Source organism: Hypomesus nipponensis, chromosome 25 (assembly GCF_054491055.1).
Source record: "Hypomesus nipponensis isolate SF chromosome 25, ASM5449105v1, whole genome shotgun sequence".
NCBI lineage: Eukaryota > Metazoa > Chordata > Actinopteri > Osmeriformes > Osmeridae > Hypomesus > Hypomesus nipponensis.
Window position 1 is genome coordinate 4,756,627 of NC_140385.1, and position 15,672 is coordinate 4,772,298.

The following is a 15,672-nucleotide window of genomic DNA, read 5'->3' on the forward strand; positions in this document are numbered from 1 at the left end:
CTTGGCATTCGGGGCTTGGAAACAAAGTAGTCTGAAAGTGTGATGAATGCTTTCCCAAATGAAACACAATCTTTCCAAAGAAAAGTAGCAACATTGTTACAAGAGTATTCATTTACTGAGTAAATTATGTCTTAATATATGGGTACCGACCTGTACAATAGCACACTGCGTATGGAATCAAAGTCGTCCAAATTCTTTGAAAATGATCCTCCATCTATGGCGATGTTAAACATTATTTATGTCTCAGCATTTGTGTTTAGTCAACTCCATAAAGCATTTCTGGACACGGCTCTCAAACGGAGGCACATCCATCCCAAACTGCAGTCAACGCGTAGTGATGAGAGACAGTTGGATTCCTTGACGGTCGTAGGGCATAGAGAAAACGGTCAACTCAAGAGTTCAGTCAGAATGCAATTGCGGTTGGTCTTAGAAGTAGAGAATTCGTTCTCGGGTCAATCACTCACATGGGGCAGGCAGCTACGCTCCAATATCTTTTGAAGACGAGAAAAAAGCGGTCCCAAATTACTTCTCCAGACCACCACAGCACATGCTTGTAGACTAGTCTGAGCCAGAGGCCGGGCAAGTGGGGCAGACTAACGCCATCTACTGCTTAAAACTCGTGTCCTAAAAGGCATCACACTATTTAGCATTAGAGTCATTTTGATGAAACAACGCTTTCAATAAGACATCATATGTGCAACATTTTTTTTATTCAACTTATTTAACAACAATTCAAATATAACTTAAATAAATAAACCTGCACATAATTTAGAAGAAGCACTTTACTGCATCGATTCGCATTAGTATGTAGCCTAATAATCCGTGATATATATCATTATGCTAACTTTAAGCCACAATAGTATCATATTACATATGAATAACGATACTATGCCTGAAATAACCATTAATGTTTAATATTAACAATTTGACGATAACCACTCTGATCGTACATCTTCCCTCCAGATTCCCAGATGGAAATCAAGAACGGTCATCAAAAGCAAAGAGATTGAGTAGACTCATTCAACTCTGCCAGCTTCGCGCTCAGGAAATTGTACCGCTACTCATCATCGTGGTTAGCGAGACCAAACAATTTAGAAACACATTTCACAAGTCAAGAACTATAGAAATGATCCCTGAAAGTATAGTCTTAACGACAGTTGCTACCTGGATCACTACTTCTATCGCGACCATGTCATTCCCATCCACGGTTACTGAATCTGAATTTCATAACATAAAATATAAAGAGTAAATTGATCAAAAGGCTGTGTCTAACTGTAAAAAAAACAAAATCCTTTGCTGACAACACACGTGATTCACATTGGATTAAACAAATATTACAAACATTAATTTATTTCCCAATCATGATTTACATTTATAGCTAGGCGTTTTCTGTTGACACAACAACATCTTCTCGTTGCATTGTTTTACATGTTTTATATCCATAATGCCTCCGAGATCATATATAAAGTTCATTTTTATCAAATACCCATAATGCCATCTGTCTTATGCGAGTAAGCATTGAAGGCTAACTATATATGCTTTGGGTCTCTGCAATGAAACAAATACATTATTTAACAAATTGAATAGTAGAGTTAACACAAAAACAATTATTTAACTAGAATACAATTTGGAGAGGGAGTTACGGTTTTAAGAATATTGAGAGCTACAAACTAGCATTGCTAGCATGCTCAATCGTGTATCAGTTGTAGGCTATACGTCCTGCAAACAAGGGAAGTTTACAGAGTTCCGATAATTTCCATACTCTTTTGCAGGATATAAACCCAATTTTGAGCACACTCATCAATTTCATTGAACATTAAGAGACCAAATAAACAATATTTAGCAGAACTGTGACATTTCAAAATTGAAAGTAGCTAAAGAGTGCGTAAAACGAGGACCTAGACATGACACGTTTATACACACATTTATACCGACAGTTTTATCTCATTAAGATAGTGTCTGTAATAACCAAAACTAAATGAAGACTATGCTGTTACCACATCCTTACACATCTCAGAACAGAGAAGTGGCCTGGATGAAGTTTCTAAGAATCGGTCGCTAGTGCCCTCTCCCGGCATGCAGATGCTTGTCAGACCATATACGTCATATATGTGCGCCGTAGCAACAGTATTTCTGTCCATATTCCTGAATCCTGAAGAAGAACATTTAAAACAGGTTGGCTGTTTTCAGTCGTTAATTCAAAGTTACGAAAGTAGACATATTGAATTACAAACTTTCACACTGATACATGATTAAAATTATTAATATTACTACGGCTGATGGGGGCATATGATGTAGAGTTTCTGTCAGATAGGACTTAATTAACAAGGAGCCAGGCTATTCAAGTTAGCCATCGTTACATAGTGGCTGTACAGAGCTTAACATCAAACGAAGTTGAGAGTCACATCATTAACATTCAAGTATGATTTGAAGAAGCTAATGCATCATATCATTGTTGTTGCTCGCGTGTATAGATGGCAGTAATTCAACTAGCCCGTGCCGAGGACAGCCACTGGATAAAAGTGAAATGAATGCAATACTTCACATACGCCACACAGACAAATTCCACACAGATTCTGTGATCACAGATGAGCTCTGTATGCTTCACATCGACCTAGACACAATCGAAGAAGACAGGGAGTCTAACAGAGCAAACTCTGAACAATCTGTAAGTTCAGCCAGCAAGCTGATCCTTCCTTCACTGACAAAAAGCGGTTGTCCGAAGTCTGTGTACTGGACTGTGTAGTGTACAGTACTCCATCAGGGGTTGTGTCTAGATTGAATCATTTATAAGAGCAGTTAAACACACTATCATCTACATCAACTTTGTATTCTTTCCTGAATGACGCATGCACTTTGCTTTGATGAAAGTGTATGTGCGACATTGATTCTGGGTGCCTGATCTTAACCTGTCTGTCTGTGTGTCCTGTCTGTTGACCAGAAAAATGTCCTCAGGAAGCAGCGGCATTGGGAGAGGAGCCTGGCGTCGAAAAGGAGCAAAAGGCGTGATGAGAAGACAAAGAGGAAACAGAACCGTGAGCTGGAAGGAGGGATGAGGGAAGAGGAAGGAGGTAGTGGAAGGAAGGAGGAGGGAAGAGGAAGGAGGGAAGAGGAAGGAGGTAGTGGAAGGAGGGAAGAGGAAGGAGGTAGTGGAAGGAAGGAGGAGGGAAGAGGAAGGTGGTAGTGGAAGGAGGTAGTGGAAGGAAGGAGGAGGGAAGAGGAAGGAGGTAGTGGAAGGAGGGAGGAAGGAAGAGGTAGGTGGTAGTGGAAGGATGTAGTGGAAGGAAGGAGGAGGGAAGAGGAAGGAGGTAGTGGAAGGAGGGATGAGGGAAGAGGAAGGAGGTAGTGGAAGGAGGGAGGAGGGAAGAGAAAGGAGGTAGTGGAAGGAAGGAGGAGGGAAGAGGAAGGAGGTAGTGGAAGGAGGGAGGAGGGAAGAGGAAGGTGGTAGTGGAAGGAAGGAGGAGGGAAGAGGAAGGAGGTAGTGGAAGGAAGGAGGAGGGAAGAGGAAGGAGGTAGTGGAAGGAGGGAGGAGGGAAGAGGAAGGAGGTAGTGGAAGGAAAGAGGAGGGAAGAGGAAGGAGGTAGTGGAAGGAAGGAGGAGGGAAGAGGAAGGAGGTAGTGGAAGGAGGGAGGAGGGAAGAGGAAGGAGGTAGTGGAAGGAAGGAGGAGGGAAAAGGAAGGAGGTAGTGGAAGGAAGGAGGAGGGAAGAGGGAGGAGGTAGTGGAAGGAGGGAAGAGGAAGGAGGTAGTGGAAGGAAGGAAGGAAGATGGAAGAGGAAGGAGGTAGTGGAAGGAAGGAGGAGGGAAGGGGAAGGAGGTAATGGAAGGAGGGAGGAGGGAAGAGGAAGGAGGTAGTGGAAGGAGGGAAGAGGAAGGAGGGAAGAGGAAGGAGGTAGTGGAAGGAGGGAAGAGGAAGGAGGTAAGGGTTGCATGCTGAATGTTCTGTATGGATGAAGCTCTTTGTTGTAGGTTAAGCCATGCGTTGTTGTTGTTGTGGTTTAATAAACAGGCACTGATGTGGACAACCCCCAGTTTAGCAAACGTGTCACTAAGGCGATCACCAAGGAGCGTTTAGCAGAGGCACAGACTTCGGGACCCAAACTGTGCTTAGACCTGAGCATGACAGACTATATGTCAGACAAGGTAGGTGATTGATCCACCCCGTGAGCAAAGTGAATCAGTAACAGAATTTAATCTGAATCAATCTGACTTCTGATACGTGTTGCTCTTTTCCCAGGAAATAAGCCGTCTCGCCAGTCAGATAAGGAGGCTGTACGGGTCCAATCGTAAAGCAGCTCGGCCTTTCCATCTCTACCTGGCAGCCCTGAGCCAGGATAGCCGATTGTACAGGGAGTGTCTCAGGATGAACGATGGCTTCCATAACTACGTGGTGAGTCGCTTATCGGCTCCAACGCCTTTGAGGTCCCCACAGATTTAAGATTTTTCCCCGAAAGACATATAATTCACGTCACCTAAAAATGGCGTTTTGTCTCTCAGATGGACGTGACCGAGGCGAGCTGCCTGGACTTGTTTCCTCCTGAGAACGTGACCTACCTCACACCAGATGCTGAAAAAGGTGGGACTGCAGACTACCATGGCTAGGATGGAGTGTAGAACACTGTGGGAAAGTGAGATCAATGTATCGTGGCATTATGTCATTGTCGAAACCAGACATATACACACTCAAGTTCTAGATCTCCAGTTCTGTGGCAGGACACGCCGGTCAGCACCAACTTGGCTTGCCTTCTGTTTCAGCCTTGGAGAGAATAGAACCGGACAAAGTGTACGTTATCGGTGGTCTTGTGGATGAAAGTATTCAGAGGGTAAGAATTCCGATTGAGATGCAATTAAATTGACAATTGTATTGACTAATCCTGTCTTGTTGGTGATGGATTGATCAGATGTTCTTTCTACTGTGTTTCCCCCTGTAGAAGATCACTTACATGAGGGCCAAGGAACTGAATGTGCGGACAGCCAGACTGCCCATAGATGAGTACATGGTCAAGAAGGAAAACCCCAAAAACTTTTACTCAAAGATCCTCTCCATTAATCAAGGTTAGTATGTGAAAGTCTGTTCCTCCCCACACGATTTATGAAGAAAATTATATTTAAGGGCCACAAAAGCTGCCTCACCACATTTGAAAACAAACCTACGCCCCTGGTTAAAGCAGTCATATAGTCAGATAAAATACATAAATGTTTTTATCGCTGAAAAATGGATGCTTGAGGCTGGAGTTTTTGAAATCTCTCCTCTCTTTTCTTCCTGTCTCCAGTGTTGGACATCCTGTTGACATTAAGAGACACTGGCAGCTGGATCAGAGCTCTTCAGGCTTGGTTTCCCCCAGGGAAGGGCTTTGTTATCGCACCTGAGGCTGCTAATAATTCCTTATCAGGGCAAGACATGAATGTCACGGGTACATAAGTTTCAGTATTTTTCATTGTTTTTGGTTATGAACGCTACGCACAGAGTTTTCTTGTACGTAGATATACTTTTGCATAGCCGTGTGCATGTCATACACCTGCACTGTCATTTGCAGCTGGATCACCGGTACTGTTAAGATGCCTGACAGCTGAGATTGTAGCTTACCTTTTTAAGACAAAATGTAGGGCCCCTTTACAAGTGCAGGCAGATTTGATTTAATTAGATTTGTTTGATGCTAATTACAGTAGATGTTTTTTTATTATTGTATTCTTGTTATATTCTGTGTTGTTTGAAGGATTTTAAGTCTTTAAATCCACTGGAGGGAAGCAAAAAAAATGTTGCTCTATAAAGTTCTGTTGAAATAATCAATTACTGTGTAACTGGCTGATAGTTATTGCAAATATAATCTAATTGAAATGATATTAGTTAGCTCAGTTAGTTTTGTACCGGTCATATTGACATGTGGTAAAGTGACCTGGCAGAGTACTCTGACAGTGCTTAAGAAGATGATCCAGTTTTCAGTTAAGTCTTCAGGAAGTAAAGGCCCGTATTGTTTCATATAGAGTTGCTGGTAAATCATTGATGACAACAAGCAATTAAGTGACACATCACAGTTTAAAAACATATAGGGTATAGACACAGAAATATACAGTATACACATATACAATTTACACAAAATAAAGTAGTAATGTAATAACAATTCTTAATTGTATGAATGATTCGGTGTTCTTTGTAATCAGCTCTGTGAGGGGGAACATATCAGGAACAAATAATACTTGTGACTTGCTAAAGGCAGATATTGAAGGAAAGGACTAATTCTGAGACAATTAGTGGATGACAGTCTTAGCCCTTGACATTTACCTGAATATGGACCTTTGTTTCAGAAATATAAATGTAAAATTATGAACATACATAAACAAGTATATATATTAATAATGTATTTAAGGGCTTTCCTACATATACTACTTCACAAAAATAAATGTAGATGCCTGAACAAGCCACATGCCAGATCCGGGTCAATCACTGCAGTAAAACAAATGCATTATGCCCAGCAGTGCCAGCTGTGAGTCAAAACAAGTGTACCTCAAAGTGTTTCATCTCTGTCAATGTCCCTTAAACCAGCACAAGTGAAATCTGAAAGCACGTGTGAGCTACTACCACGTCACGCAGTGTCAGACAGCACCCTGTGGTCCCAATGTCTTCACCATCCTCTCTTGGCCTGTTTTTCCACCACAAAGCGGGTGAGCCTCTTCACCCAGTGAGTGTTAGGGTCCAAGCAGATTTTCTCTCCTCTTGTAAGACCAGCTCTGAAACACAAACACAAACTGTTTAAGACACCTGTTGCAGTTACATCTTGCAGTAGAACAGCTGTGTCTTGTAAGAGTGGGGCACATCTGAATGAGCCAAATTATAAATATGAGCAGGACTGTTTACATGAACATTCATGATCATTTGTTAATAACTACTGTATGAAAAACGGAATTTACACAGGACTTTGACTCTAAAAGTGATATATGGGGGAAGGTGTAGATTAGTGGTTAGAGCACGTGGTTGCAGGTTCAAAAACCCCCTGTACTCTATGTTACTTTGGATAAAAGTAACATCAAGTAAGTGACATTAGATACAACTTTTAGACTCTAGAGTATCACCATGGTAACCTACATGACTTCTATGTTTTGGCAATGAGGGCCACTGGGGCGAATCTCGACGCTGCGTAGGCTGTCAGGAGGGATGATTCTGGTCTCCAGCTTCACGCAGTGACAGTGTTGATTGTAGTCTCGGCCGATTGGCGGCATACCTGGGGAATCAAACACACATATGACAACAGCATTGAGATGCAGTTATGGGACTTGTTCTAAATGGAATCACATTTTTATGAAACTCTTAACTCTGTTCCTTTATCATAAGATAAGAGAAGATAATCCTTTATTTGTCCCGCAGTGGGTACATTGCAGTTTGCAACAGCAGCAGGGTACAGAACAGCACTCAGAGTACAATTAAATATAGAAAATAGAAAATATACGAGATACAACGAGATCATCATGTTGCAAAACACTACTGCTTTTGAAAAATACTTCCTTATTCAAAATCGTAATTTAAAATCTGTTGAGGAAATTTTATTCACAACTGTAAGGAACAGAAACACAGTTTACACTCTAACAAAGTATTACAAGGACATTTACATGGATGGCCAATAGTAAGCCGAATGAATGGAAAAAATACTTAAATTAAATTAACAATAAAGTAATGAACTATGGTATAATCTGAAATTGAATTTGTTGTTAAGGTCTTACTGTTGCCAAGGGTGAAAGAGATGGCCACCAGAGCAAGCAGAAGATATGTTGTCATGGTGCGTGCGCCGTTCAGCCAAGAAGAAGAGAATGAAGGTGTTGATGGTGTTTCTTCAGATATTACCTTCGCTGTTCTGAAGAGTCACAGGGCCACTTCACTTTTAATACAAGTCCTGATCACATGCTCATCATAACCGCAGGGATCTCTGCAAAAGTCCCATATACCGTGTGTGTGTGTGTGTGTGTGTGTGTATCAGAAGGCAGTCATGAGACAGGGAGTTCAGGGGCAGTGCAGGGGCCTTCCAGGATCCGTCATGTTATCTTTCATGTTATTCCTCTGGACAGAAAAACTATCGTAACTCACACAAACAACAACATCTGTTTGTGACTTCATTTGTCTCATGATAACCCAACACAATTTGGCCTAGAGGGGAAACCTTTTACCAGGGGAGTTCATTGTAGACTCGAGTTTTTTTGCTGATAGTGGATGTTAATGGTCCTCACTAGTGTTGTTATTGTAAAACTGTCATTGACATTGCTGTGACTTCTACATCTGATGGTGGACGATGAAGTAGTGCAGAAATTGTTGTAAACAAACGACAGAATCGAACACTCAGTATGACTCAGGCCACAAAGCATCAGGAAGGAAGAGGAACCGTGCGTTCTACAGAGTCATGTGACACGTGCGTTCTACAGAGTCATGTGACACATGACTGCAATCAAGGCAGTCAGTTCCCAAGAGGGTCAGAAAATTAATCTTATTATTTCTAAACTATCCTTCAACTCATTACTATAGACTGTGATGGATGGTTCACTCAATAATATGCAATGATGACTGATTAATTTATAGTCAAAACATTTATATATCAGAACAAAAACACTTTTTTATTAATAATAATATTGGTGTTGGATTTAGAAAAATATAAATCTGTCAAGTACAAAATGTATACGTTTTCACAAGTTTAAAAACAAAGAACTCCATTGCCAATATGAGCGGCATAAGTTGTAGGTAACTTTACAGGCCGCATGTCACTACAATGATCCTGTGATTTGAGCGTGTTCAGATGTAATAGGAAGGATGGTGCTGGTGGTTATAACTTCCGACTGTCTTCTCTTTGGATTGCTGTTGGAGAAAATCAAAAGGTCGCTCTCAGTTATTGACCTTAAATTGGTGCTCAAAAGATGAGAAACGTTTTTAAAAAGTCTTTACCTTTTCATTCTCTTGATCAACATTTTGGCAAAATCCCCAGTTGGTTCCAGACACTCTGACTCTCCAGTTCTCAGTTTGACACTGTTTTTCGATAAATAAATACGATTTGTGTTAAGCAACAGAACACGGGGTTGTGTGAAGAAATCTGAGCATTCAGTTGAAAGTTCCAGTGGGTTTATACAGAAGATGTACTCGACTCTAAGTACTTGTGAACAGACCACCCTGATAGGAGATATCAGAATCAGCATCAGAAAGGGGTTTTAATCGCCCTGAAAGTTTGCACAGACAAGGAGTTTACTTTGGCAGGAAAGTGCATACATTCAACATAGACAAAACATTGAGCACCGACCGACTGAGGCTGCCATCATCGGCACCATCTTTAAAAATAAAAGATGATATGATACGATGATATGATATGGGACTGTGTTGTCACAAGTACAGTGTCAATCTCAGATCAGGATCTATCTGCAGTGGTATTCACAAAAAGAGTCATTAGAATTGTTGTCTTGTGCTCTTAAACTCACATGACTTCCTCCCTGGGACAGTGTGGTCGAGGTGGGTACTGTCGAATTGCAGTTATCCTTTTGATGTTGAGTGGTGTTTTGCGGGTGCTAGCACAATGGCAACGAGGTGCCTTCGTTGCCACTGCTAAAGTAGAGAAGAGGCGAGGAAAAGAGAGGAGAGGAAAGGAAAGAAGAATAAGGAATGTTAGGAGTTTGTGGGGGAGACAAAGAGAGAGGAGAGGGGAGAAAAGGAGGATGGAGAAGGGAAAAAAGAGAGAAGATAATCAAACATTAGTTACAAATGGACTTCACAATGACTTCAATGAACCCACATAGAAGCCAGAGTAGAGACACCCGGTACCTTCTGCCATGGAGATGGCCACGCCGACCAGTACAACAACGGAGAAGATCACTGCTTTCATGATGGTCTTCACTTGAAACTTGACTTTGAATAAGACGTCCCAGAGCAGTTCAGAAAACTCTTAGAATTTGTTTCTTCTGGTCGGCGGGAGTCGTATGGAAGACAGCCTGGAAGACTTCAAGTCTGGCGTGACAGCAGTTCTGCAGCAGCTCTCCTCTCTTCTTCTCTCCCTGTCTCCTGGATGTGTGGGTCTGCCTGGAGGAGGTGCATTCTGGTCCACTTATACTCCCTGCTCTTCGAGTGTCAGCGAGTTTCAGGGATTCCAGAGAAAAGTGATTGTGTAACCCATTCCTGTTCAACACCCACATCCCACCCACCCAAAAGGGTGGAGTGTTGTAATGTCATTGTGATAAAACAGGAGGATTAAATCTGCAGTTGTATTAAATGTTCGTTTCATAGAGTAGAATGGAAGCTTCAGCGATGGAACTGGATCTCTGTGAGAGGAATTACAGGTTTTTCTTTTTCTTTAGTAAGAACAACACAATGGCGTATGTAAAAAAAAAATCACTGGTCAGCTTGGAAAACAAGCGATAATATTTTTAAAAAAGAGCTATGATAGCTGATAATAAAAACAAATGGCATAGTTTCTGTTTGTGTGAATGCTGTGTGCGTTTGGGGAGAGGGAGGGTTGAACTGAATCAGAAAGCCTACAGCATAGACTTATAATATCACCAACTACTGTAGGATGAAGGAAAAAACCTTCATATTATTATCTTTCACCAGTTATCCATAAAGAAACCTTTTAGTGTCTGGGGCAGTAAATAGAACAGTGAATCCTGTATTTCCTACAATGATCATCATCATTTCTCACCGGAGGTTCATTTGAGGTTGCCTCTAGAGTGAGTCACGAGACACTTTCTAGAGTGAGTCATCATGACTTCCAGGGATGAACCTTTCTGTTGAACAAGCTGCAGCTTGTCTGCGTATCGTATCAGACGAGGATGATGCAACCAACTGTCACCGCTGGAGTCCTTTCAGAGCTGGCTTGTTAGACCCTGTTCTCCTACGCTGACATTATCCACATCAACAATAGAATGGAAAATATTCCACTTCACACCTCCATGCCTCCCGTTTCCCCAGCAGTAACTAAGGCAACAGACCTGTCCTCAGTCCCAGCCCCCCCCCCCCCCCCCCCCCCCAGCAGCTTTCAACCCTGCATACCCTCTTCCTCCTGGTGCAGAGCTGTTAAATCCCAGCCCTCAGTCACCCATAGGTGACCCCCAGCCCATCCAGCACTCCACCCTGCACCTCCTGCCTCTCTAGCTGGAGGTTGGCCTCCTTTGGAAACCTCTCCCAGTCACCACTGGTTCCCATCATGCACCAGGTCACACAGGAGTACGCCTCCTCCCGCTCCTTCTCCCTCATCTTCTGGCGCAGACATCTGTGGATATACCCCTGGACCTGCTGCACTACCTTATTCACTCCATCCTTCAGCCCATACAAGGTGAACCCTTCCTGGGTAGACCGACCTGGGCCCTGACCCCCACCCTGGAGCGTCATGGTCAGGTTCAGAGATGACACCTGCCTGCTCAGCTCGTCTAGCTCGGCTTGTATCATCACATGCAAGTGATGATACAATTTAAAAAAAGCAATATTCTAGACTGCCCTCTAGTGTTAAAAACCCTGCATGTCTCTTGTGCTGTGTCTACAGACATCCTGCCCATCAAATTGGAACACTGACACTAGTCAGACAGTGGAAACATGATAAGCTTATAGGTCCATGTATACTAGAAAAAAAGTGATGTGATGTCAGAAATATTAATCTTTATTAAGTACTACACAGTCAATCGGTGAAGATGTTCAAAAAGCTTTATTGCTGGCCCCCGACCCACACTGAGTCAAAGATGGTGGTCACAAAGTTGTCTGCTTGCATGTTGTGCTAGCTAACCATTTAAACGAAACCGCTCTCCACAATCCTTGGGTCATACACAGGCATGCAACTGTCACATGGCTCTCTTTTCATTGGCTCCCTTGCAAAGACTCAAGTGTGCGTTCCTTGCAGTGGACATTTACAACATCAACCCTACTCCCACTAGGTGACCAGCTAATGGTCACCAGACCTCAGTCTCCCTTCTAGCTCTGGCAAATTGTATCTCCTTTAAACAAACAAACCCACCTCTTCTTAGTCTTCAGCCCCAAGATAAATGTATTGTATGTTTACCTAAGTCTGAATCTTGCCCACAGTTCATTTGGGGGTGGTCTCTCTAAACACAAGGCTAAACACAGTATCATTTTATACAGAATAAAATTACATCTTAAACTTTTCTGACATGAAAAAAAGTATAAATTGTGTACATGGCCACTGTGCAAGCAGTAACAAGAAAGTAGAATGAACACATGAAAATGATGAAAACAACTTTATAAAACAGCAACACAAAAAAAGTTTGTAATGATTGCTCAATAACATTGTTTAAATGTAATCGTATATAAGTATGTAATACGTATTGTATTAATGTAAGTTGGTATTTATGAAGATAATGCAGTCCATCATGCAGTCCTGAGAATGGTTCATTAGAATGACTTTCATTACTTCAGTCCATCACCATGTTTCTCCGAGTTTGCTCAGAAAAGGCATGAGCGACTTCTTCAGGTCGTTGCGGGGTAAGAACTTCAGGGCGTCTCTCGTCTTTGTGACAGAGTCGTTTGCTCCAAAGTATTTTAGTAAAAGCTGCACCAGCGTCACCTTGTCAGCTTTTTCAAGTGCTCCAGCTGGGACCCTTTTCTTGTCCTTATGTCCAGTTTGTAAATGTAACTTGAATTTTTTGATATCGTCTTCAAGGAGTTCATCCAGGATTTGACAAAGACTAGTGGTCCATTCATTCTCATCAATGTCATGGCCCCCTGGTGTGATAGAAAGATAGACTTGTTTCAAACATTATTCAAACATGTCAAAGTTTATCAGTATAAAGTGCAAATTAACCACACATTTTCTAGTTTAAACATTATTATTATTATAGATCATAATAATAATGATTATGGGGTTCAGATGGCTGAGCGATTAGGGAATCGAACTACAAATCAGAAGGTTGCCAGTTCAATTCCTGGCCGTGAAAATGATGTGTCCCTGGGCAAAGCACTGCACCCTACTTGCCTCGGGAGGAATGTCCCTGTACTTACTGTAAGTCACTTTAGACAAGAGCGTCTGCTAAATGACTAAAAATGTAATACAAATATAATATGTATAGAAAACAAATTAGGCAGCACAAAGACATGACATACTTGTTTTTTTTGTGCACGTATCCTGGGTAACTGGGCTTTGGGCTACTGTGAAAACAAATGAAAAAAGTTAATAACTCTTCTGTAATATTTGTTTTCATTGATATTGTTTTTAACATTTTGATGTTCACCTGATGAGAATGTTTAAAAATCAAGGATTTTTTGTCTATATACTTACATTCAGAAACTGTGTTCACTTCAATTAACTGCTGTGTTTCATTTGGTGAGTCAGTTCCTTGTATCGGCATTTGCACTGTTGGACTTTGGTTTCTTTTTTTTTCCCCATTTATTTTTCTGTTCAACGTTTTCCCCTGTTTTTCCCCTGTAACCTCTGTTTCCTCTGTATTGTCTTCCTCATCTGCAGGTGTTTTTGTCTGTACTTTGGGGAGAGTTTCCTTCAGATACCTTTGATTGTGATTTTTTGTCTTCATGCTTTTTACAGCATCTGTTATCATTTTGCCCTGATCGTTATCAGAAGACTCCTCTCCACTCTTGAGAACAACATACCTCCCTCCACATTTCTGAATCAGCTCATTAAAAGAATCGATGTATTCCTTAATTGTACTGCCTGTCTTATCCACTGCCTCCTCATTAGTGAACAGCACCACGGTATGATTCCAGACTCTGGCTGTCAGTAAACTTTCCAGCATTTTCTGCTCACTTCCGTCAAATGGCTTCGACTTCAAGTCTATGACTAGAAGAAAAGCATCCGTTCCATTTTCAAACAACGATTCTTTAATCTGATCTTTTGTCTTCTTTTCACTATTTTCAAGGTTGTACCATCCAGGTGTACGGACAATAGTAATCAGACAGTCATTTACATTACGCACTTTTCTAACATTAGTTCTATGATTGGATTGCCAAGAAGGAAAAGTCTTTCTTCCAAGGATTATGTTTCCAACAATAGTCTTTCCTGCAGAATGACTTCCTATGAGCACAATATTCAACTCTGTAGGATCGTTGCTGGCTTTACACGGGAACACAGACAATAAACAACATAAGTGATAGTACAGTGACACAACATTTACATATATTTGGTTTTGTGATGCATGCATATCTTACATATTACATTTCCTGTAGAGTAAAACAGCTGTTTAGTAAATTCTAGTACAAGGTAATAAGCAACTTACATGAACGTAGTTTACTTACACAGCTCCCCATTTTCTGTATTTTCAAGTTTGTGTCTCAATATTATGAAAATCAATGTCTCCACCTTTTCGAAAATAGTATGAATAATAAAGCAAATCTTGTTTAAGTAATTGTAGCAATAGCCAGGGCAACTAGGCAGCGAGGGATGTGTGCGCCTGTTTCTGCAGAAAGTACACATGTGTTTGGACACGTTGTATCATACTTCAAACCCTACATGGTGGTACTGTGCCAGTGCGAGCTGCCATTGGCAGTTAGTTACTAATCCAGGAAGAGGAGCTGAACTTCCAGTTCTTCAAAAGTCATGTTTTATTCACAACTTGAATACGATACGATACGATTAACTTTATTGTCCCGCTCAGGGAAATTTGTCTTGGTCTCTGTGGTGCGTCATCATAAATGCCTTGATAGTTACAGTAACAACAAACAATACATCCTCAGCCAAACATTATCAACAGTTACATAACAGTATTGCACATATCCCAATAGAATGTTGGTTTGAAGTCATTGTAAACACAAACGTTTTTCTTTTTTTACACAAATAGATAGTATCTCTTTCTAATTTGCTGGCCAGTTCCTGGGAACTCCAGCTCAACTCCAGGGTATGGAATGTGGATTAGGCCTACGCTAGACAAGTTGAGACATTTCAAGACTTTCAGGCCAGCAGTTGGAGAGACAACAAGACACGTAACCCAATAAAACACATTACTTGGTTAGTTCCAAATGACTGAAACCGAAAAAATAACGTAGGAGAAGTAACATCACATGTTGCAGCATGGGTCTTGTTAAGGAATGTGTAGCTGGGTAGTGGAGAATAATACGAAGGCTCTTCGTTGAGAAAGTGGTCGTGACAGAGATCAGAGAGAGTTCTTCCCATACCAAGTTCTGCCTCCCTGTCCTTGGGAGACAGATCTTGTACCCCCCAGAGAGGGAGTGTCTTTGATGGGTGATTGGTCAGAAGACCATAGGGTGGGGATGTAATAGTCCAATTAAATGTAAAGGGTGTTGGGGTGGCACAAGGTGGGCAGTCCAAGGATCTGGTGATGTTCGGAGAGGGAGGGGGGCAAACAAGACCCACAGGTCTGAGGCAATCCAAGGGAGGGGGGGGCTCCAGGGAAGGGAGTAGATCGCCCCAAGGTCCTGATGGCGTGCAGGGAGATGGGAGCTGCGTCTCCAAGGAAAGGGGGGGGGGGGTCGTGTCTCCAGGAGAAGGGTGAGGCAGAGCAGGCCAGGGTCGATGATGTATGGGAAAAAGGTGGGGTAGGGTCTCCAAGGGGAATGCAGGTGGGGCAGGGTCGATGATGCATGGGGGAAGGTGGGGTAGGGTCTCCAAGGGGAATGCAGGTGGGGCAGGGTCGATGATGCATGGGGGAAGGTGGGGTAGGGTCTCCAAGGGGAATGCAGCTGGGGCAGGGTCGATGATGTATGGGAAAAAGGTGGGGTAGGGTCTCCAAGGGGAATGCAG

The 15,672-nt window shown here is 42.0% G+C and overlaps 3 protein-coding genes, 1 long non-coding RNA gene and 1 other non-coding gene across 6 annotated transcripts; 1 reads left to right on the forward strand and 4 right to left on the reverse strand.

Moving 5' to 3' along the window:
• Window positions 1-934: 934 nt before the first annotated feature.
• Window positions 935-1,149, reverse strand: LOC146221932 (small nucleolar RNA U3). The gene has a single exon (XR_014750698.1). It is a non-coding gene; the product is annotated as a small nucleolar RNA U3 (small nucleolar RNA).
• Window positions 1,150-2,102: 953 nt separating this feature from the next.
• On the forward strand, window positions 2,103-5,959 carry trmt10b (tRNA methyltransferase 10B). 2 transcript variants are annotated; one of them, XM_084692157.1, is made up of 9 exons: window positions 2,103-2,175; window positions 2,475-2,668; window positions 2,942-3,071; window positions 4,008-4,141; window positions 4,236-4,388; window positions 4,496-4,574; window positions 4,754-4,821; window positions 4,930-5,053; window positions 5,272-5,959. In XM_084692157.1, exons 2-9 carry the CDS (start codon window positions 2,528-2,530, stop codon window positions 5,418-5,420), a joined length of 978 nt encoding a protein of 325 aa, XP_084548283.1. In that variant the 5' UTR covers window positions 2,103-2,175; window positions 2,475-2,527; the 3' UTR covers window positions 5,421-5,959. The 2 variants fall into 2 exon arrangements, with proteins under 2 accessions (XP_084548283.1, XP_084548284.1); XM_084692158.1 differs by having other exon boundaries at window positions 2,942-3,035.
• Window positions 5,960-6,016: 57 nt separating this feature from the next.
• Window positions 6,017-7,875, reverse strand: cxcl19 (chemokine (C-X-C motif) ligand 19). Its single transcript, XM_084692159.1, has 3 exons — window positions 7,715-7,875; window positions 7,083-7,218; window positions 6,017-6,727 (listed from the first exon to the last, which is right to left on the reverse strand). Exons 1-3 carry the CDS (start codon window positions 7,767-7,769, stop codon window positions 6,622-6,624), a joined length of 297 nt encoding a protein of 98 aa, XP_084548285.1. The 5' UTR covers window positions 7,770-7,875; the 3' UTR covers window positions 6,017-6,621.
• A 700-nt stretch (window positions 7,876-8,575) lies between these two features.
• Window positions 8,576-10,022, reverse strand: LOC146221935 (uncharacterized). Its single transcript, XR_014746778.1, has 4 exons — window positions 9,786-10,022; window positions 9,446-9,569; window positions 8,922-9,002; window positions 8,576-8,834 (listed from the first exon to the last, which is right to left on the reverse strand). It is a non-coding gene; the product is annotated as an uncharacterized LOC146221935 (long non-coding RNA).
• Window positions 10,023-11,658: 1,636 nt separating this feature from the next.
• On the reverse strand, window positions 11,659-14,376 carry LOC146221936 (uncharacterized). Its single transcript, XM_084691831.1, has 4 exons — window positions 14,192-14,376; window positions 13,240-14,028; window positions 13,065-13,109; window positions 11,659-12,686 (listed from the first exon to the last, which is right to left on the reverse strand). Exons 1-4 carry the CDS (start codon window positions 14,220-14,222, stop codon window positions 12,385-12,387), a joined length of 1,167 nt encoding a protein of 388 aa, XP_084547957.1. The 5' UTR covers window positions 14,223-14,376; the 3' UTR covers window positions 11,659-12,384.
• Between the last annotated feature and the right edge of the window lie 1,296 nt (window positions 14,377-15,672).

What these genes read in the sequence shown, in the direction of transcription:
- trmt10b (XM_084692157.1), top strand. Translation starts at nt 2,528, where the DNA reads ATGAATGCAATACTTCACATACGCCACACAGACAAATTCCACACAGAT. An exon ending in GATGAGGGAAGAGGAAGGAG is followed by an intron (nt 3,072 to 4,007) that starts GTAGTGGAAGGA and finishes TTTAATAAACAG; the next exon opens with GCACTGATGTGGACAACCCC. An exon ending in TGGATGAAAGTATTCAGAGG is followed by an intron (nt 4,822 to 4,929) that starts GTAAGAATTCCG and finishes TTCCCCCTGTAG; the next exon opens with AAGATCACTTACATGAGGGC.
- cxcl19 (XM_084692159.1), bottom strand. Translation starts at nt 7,769, where the DNA reads ATGACAACATATCTTCTGCTTGCTCTGGTGGCCATCTCTTTCACCCTT. An exon ending in CTCTTTCACCCTTGGCAACA is followed by an intron (nt 7,219 to 7,714) that starts GTAAGACCTTAA and finishes TTGATTCCCCAG; the next exon opens with GTATGCCGCCAATCGGCCGA. An exon ending in TGCCAAAACATAGAAGTCAT is followed by an intron (nt 6,728 to 7,082) that starts GTAGGTTACCAT and finishes TTTGTGTTTCAG; the next exon opens with AGCTGGTCTTACAAGAGGAG.
- LOC146221936 (XM_084691831.1), bottom strand. Translation starts at nt 14,222, where the DNA reads ATGGGGAGCTGTGTAAGTAAACTACGTTCAT. An exon ending in TGTAAGTAAACTACGTTCAT is followed by an intron (nt 14,029 to 14,191) that starts GTAAGTTGCTTA and finishes TCCCGTGTAAAG; the next exon opens with CCAGCAACGATCCTACAGAG. An exon ending in AGTGAACACAGTTTCTGAAT is followed by an intron (nt 13,110 to 13,239) that starts GTAAGTATATAG and finishes TTGTTTTCACAG; the next exon opens with TAGCCCAAAGCCCAGTTACC.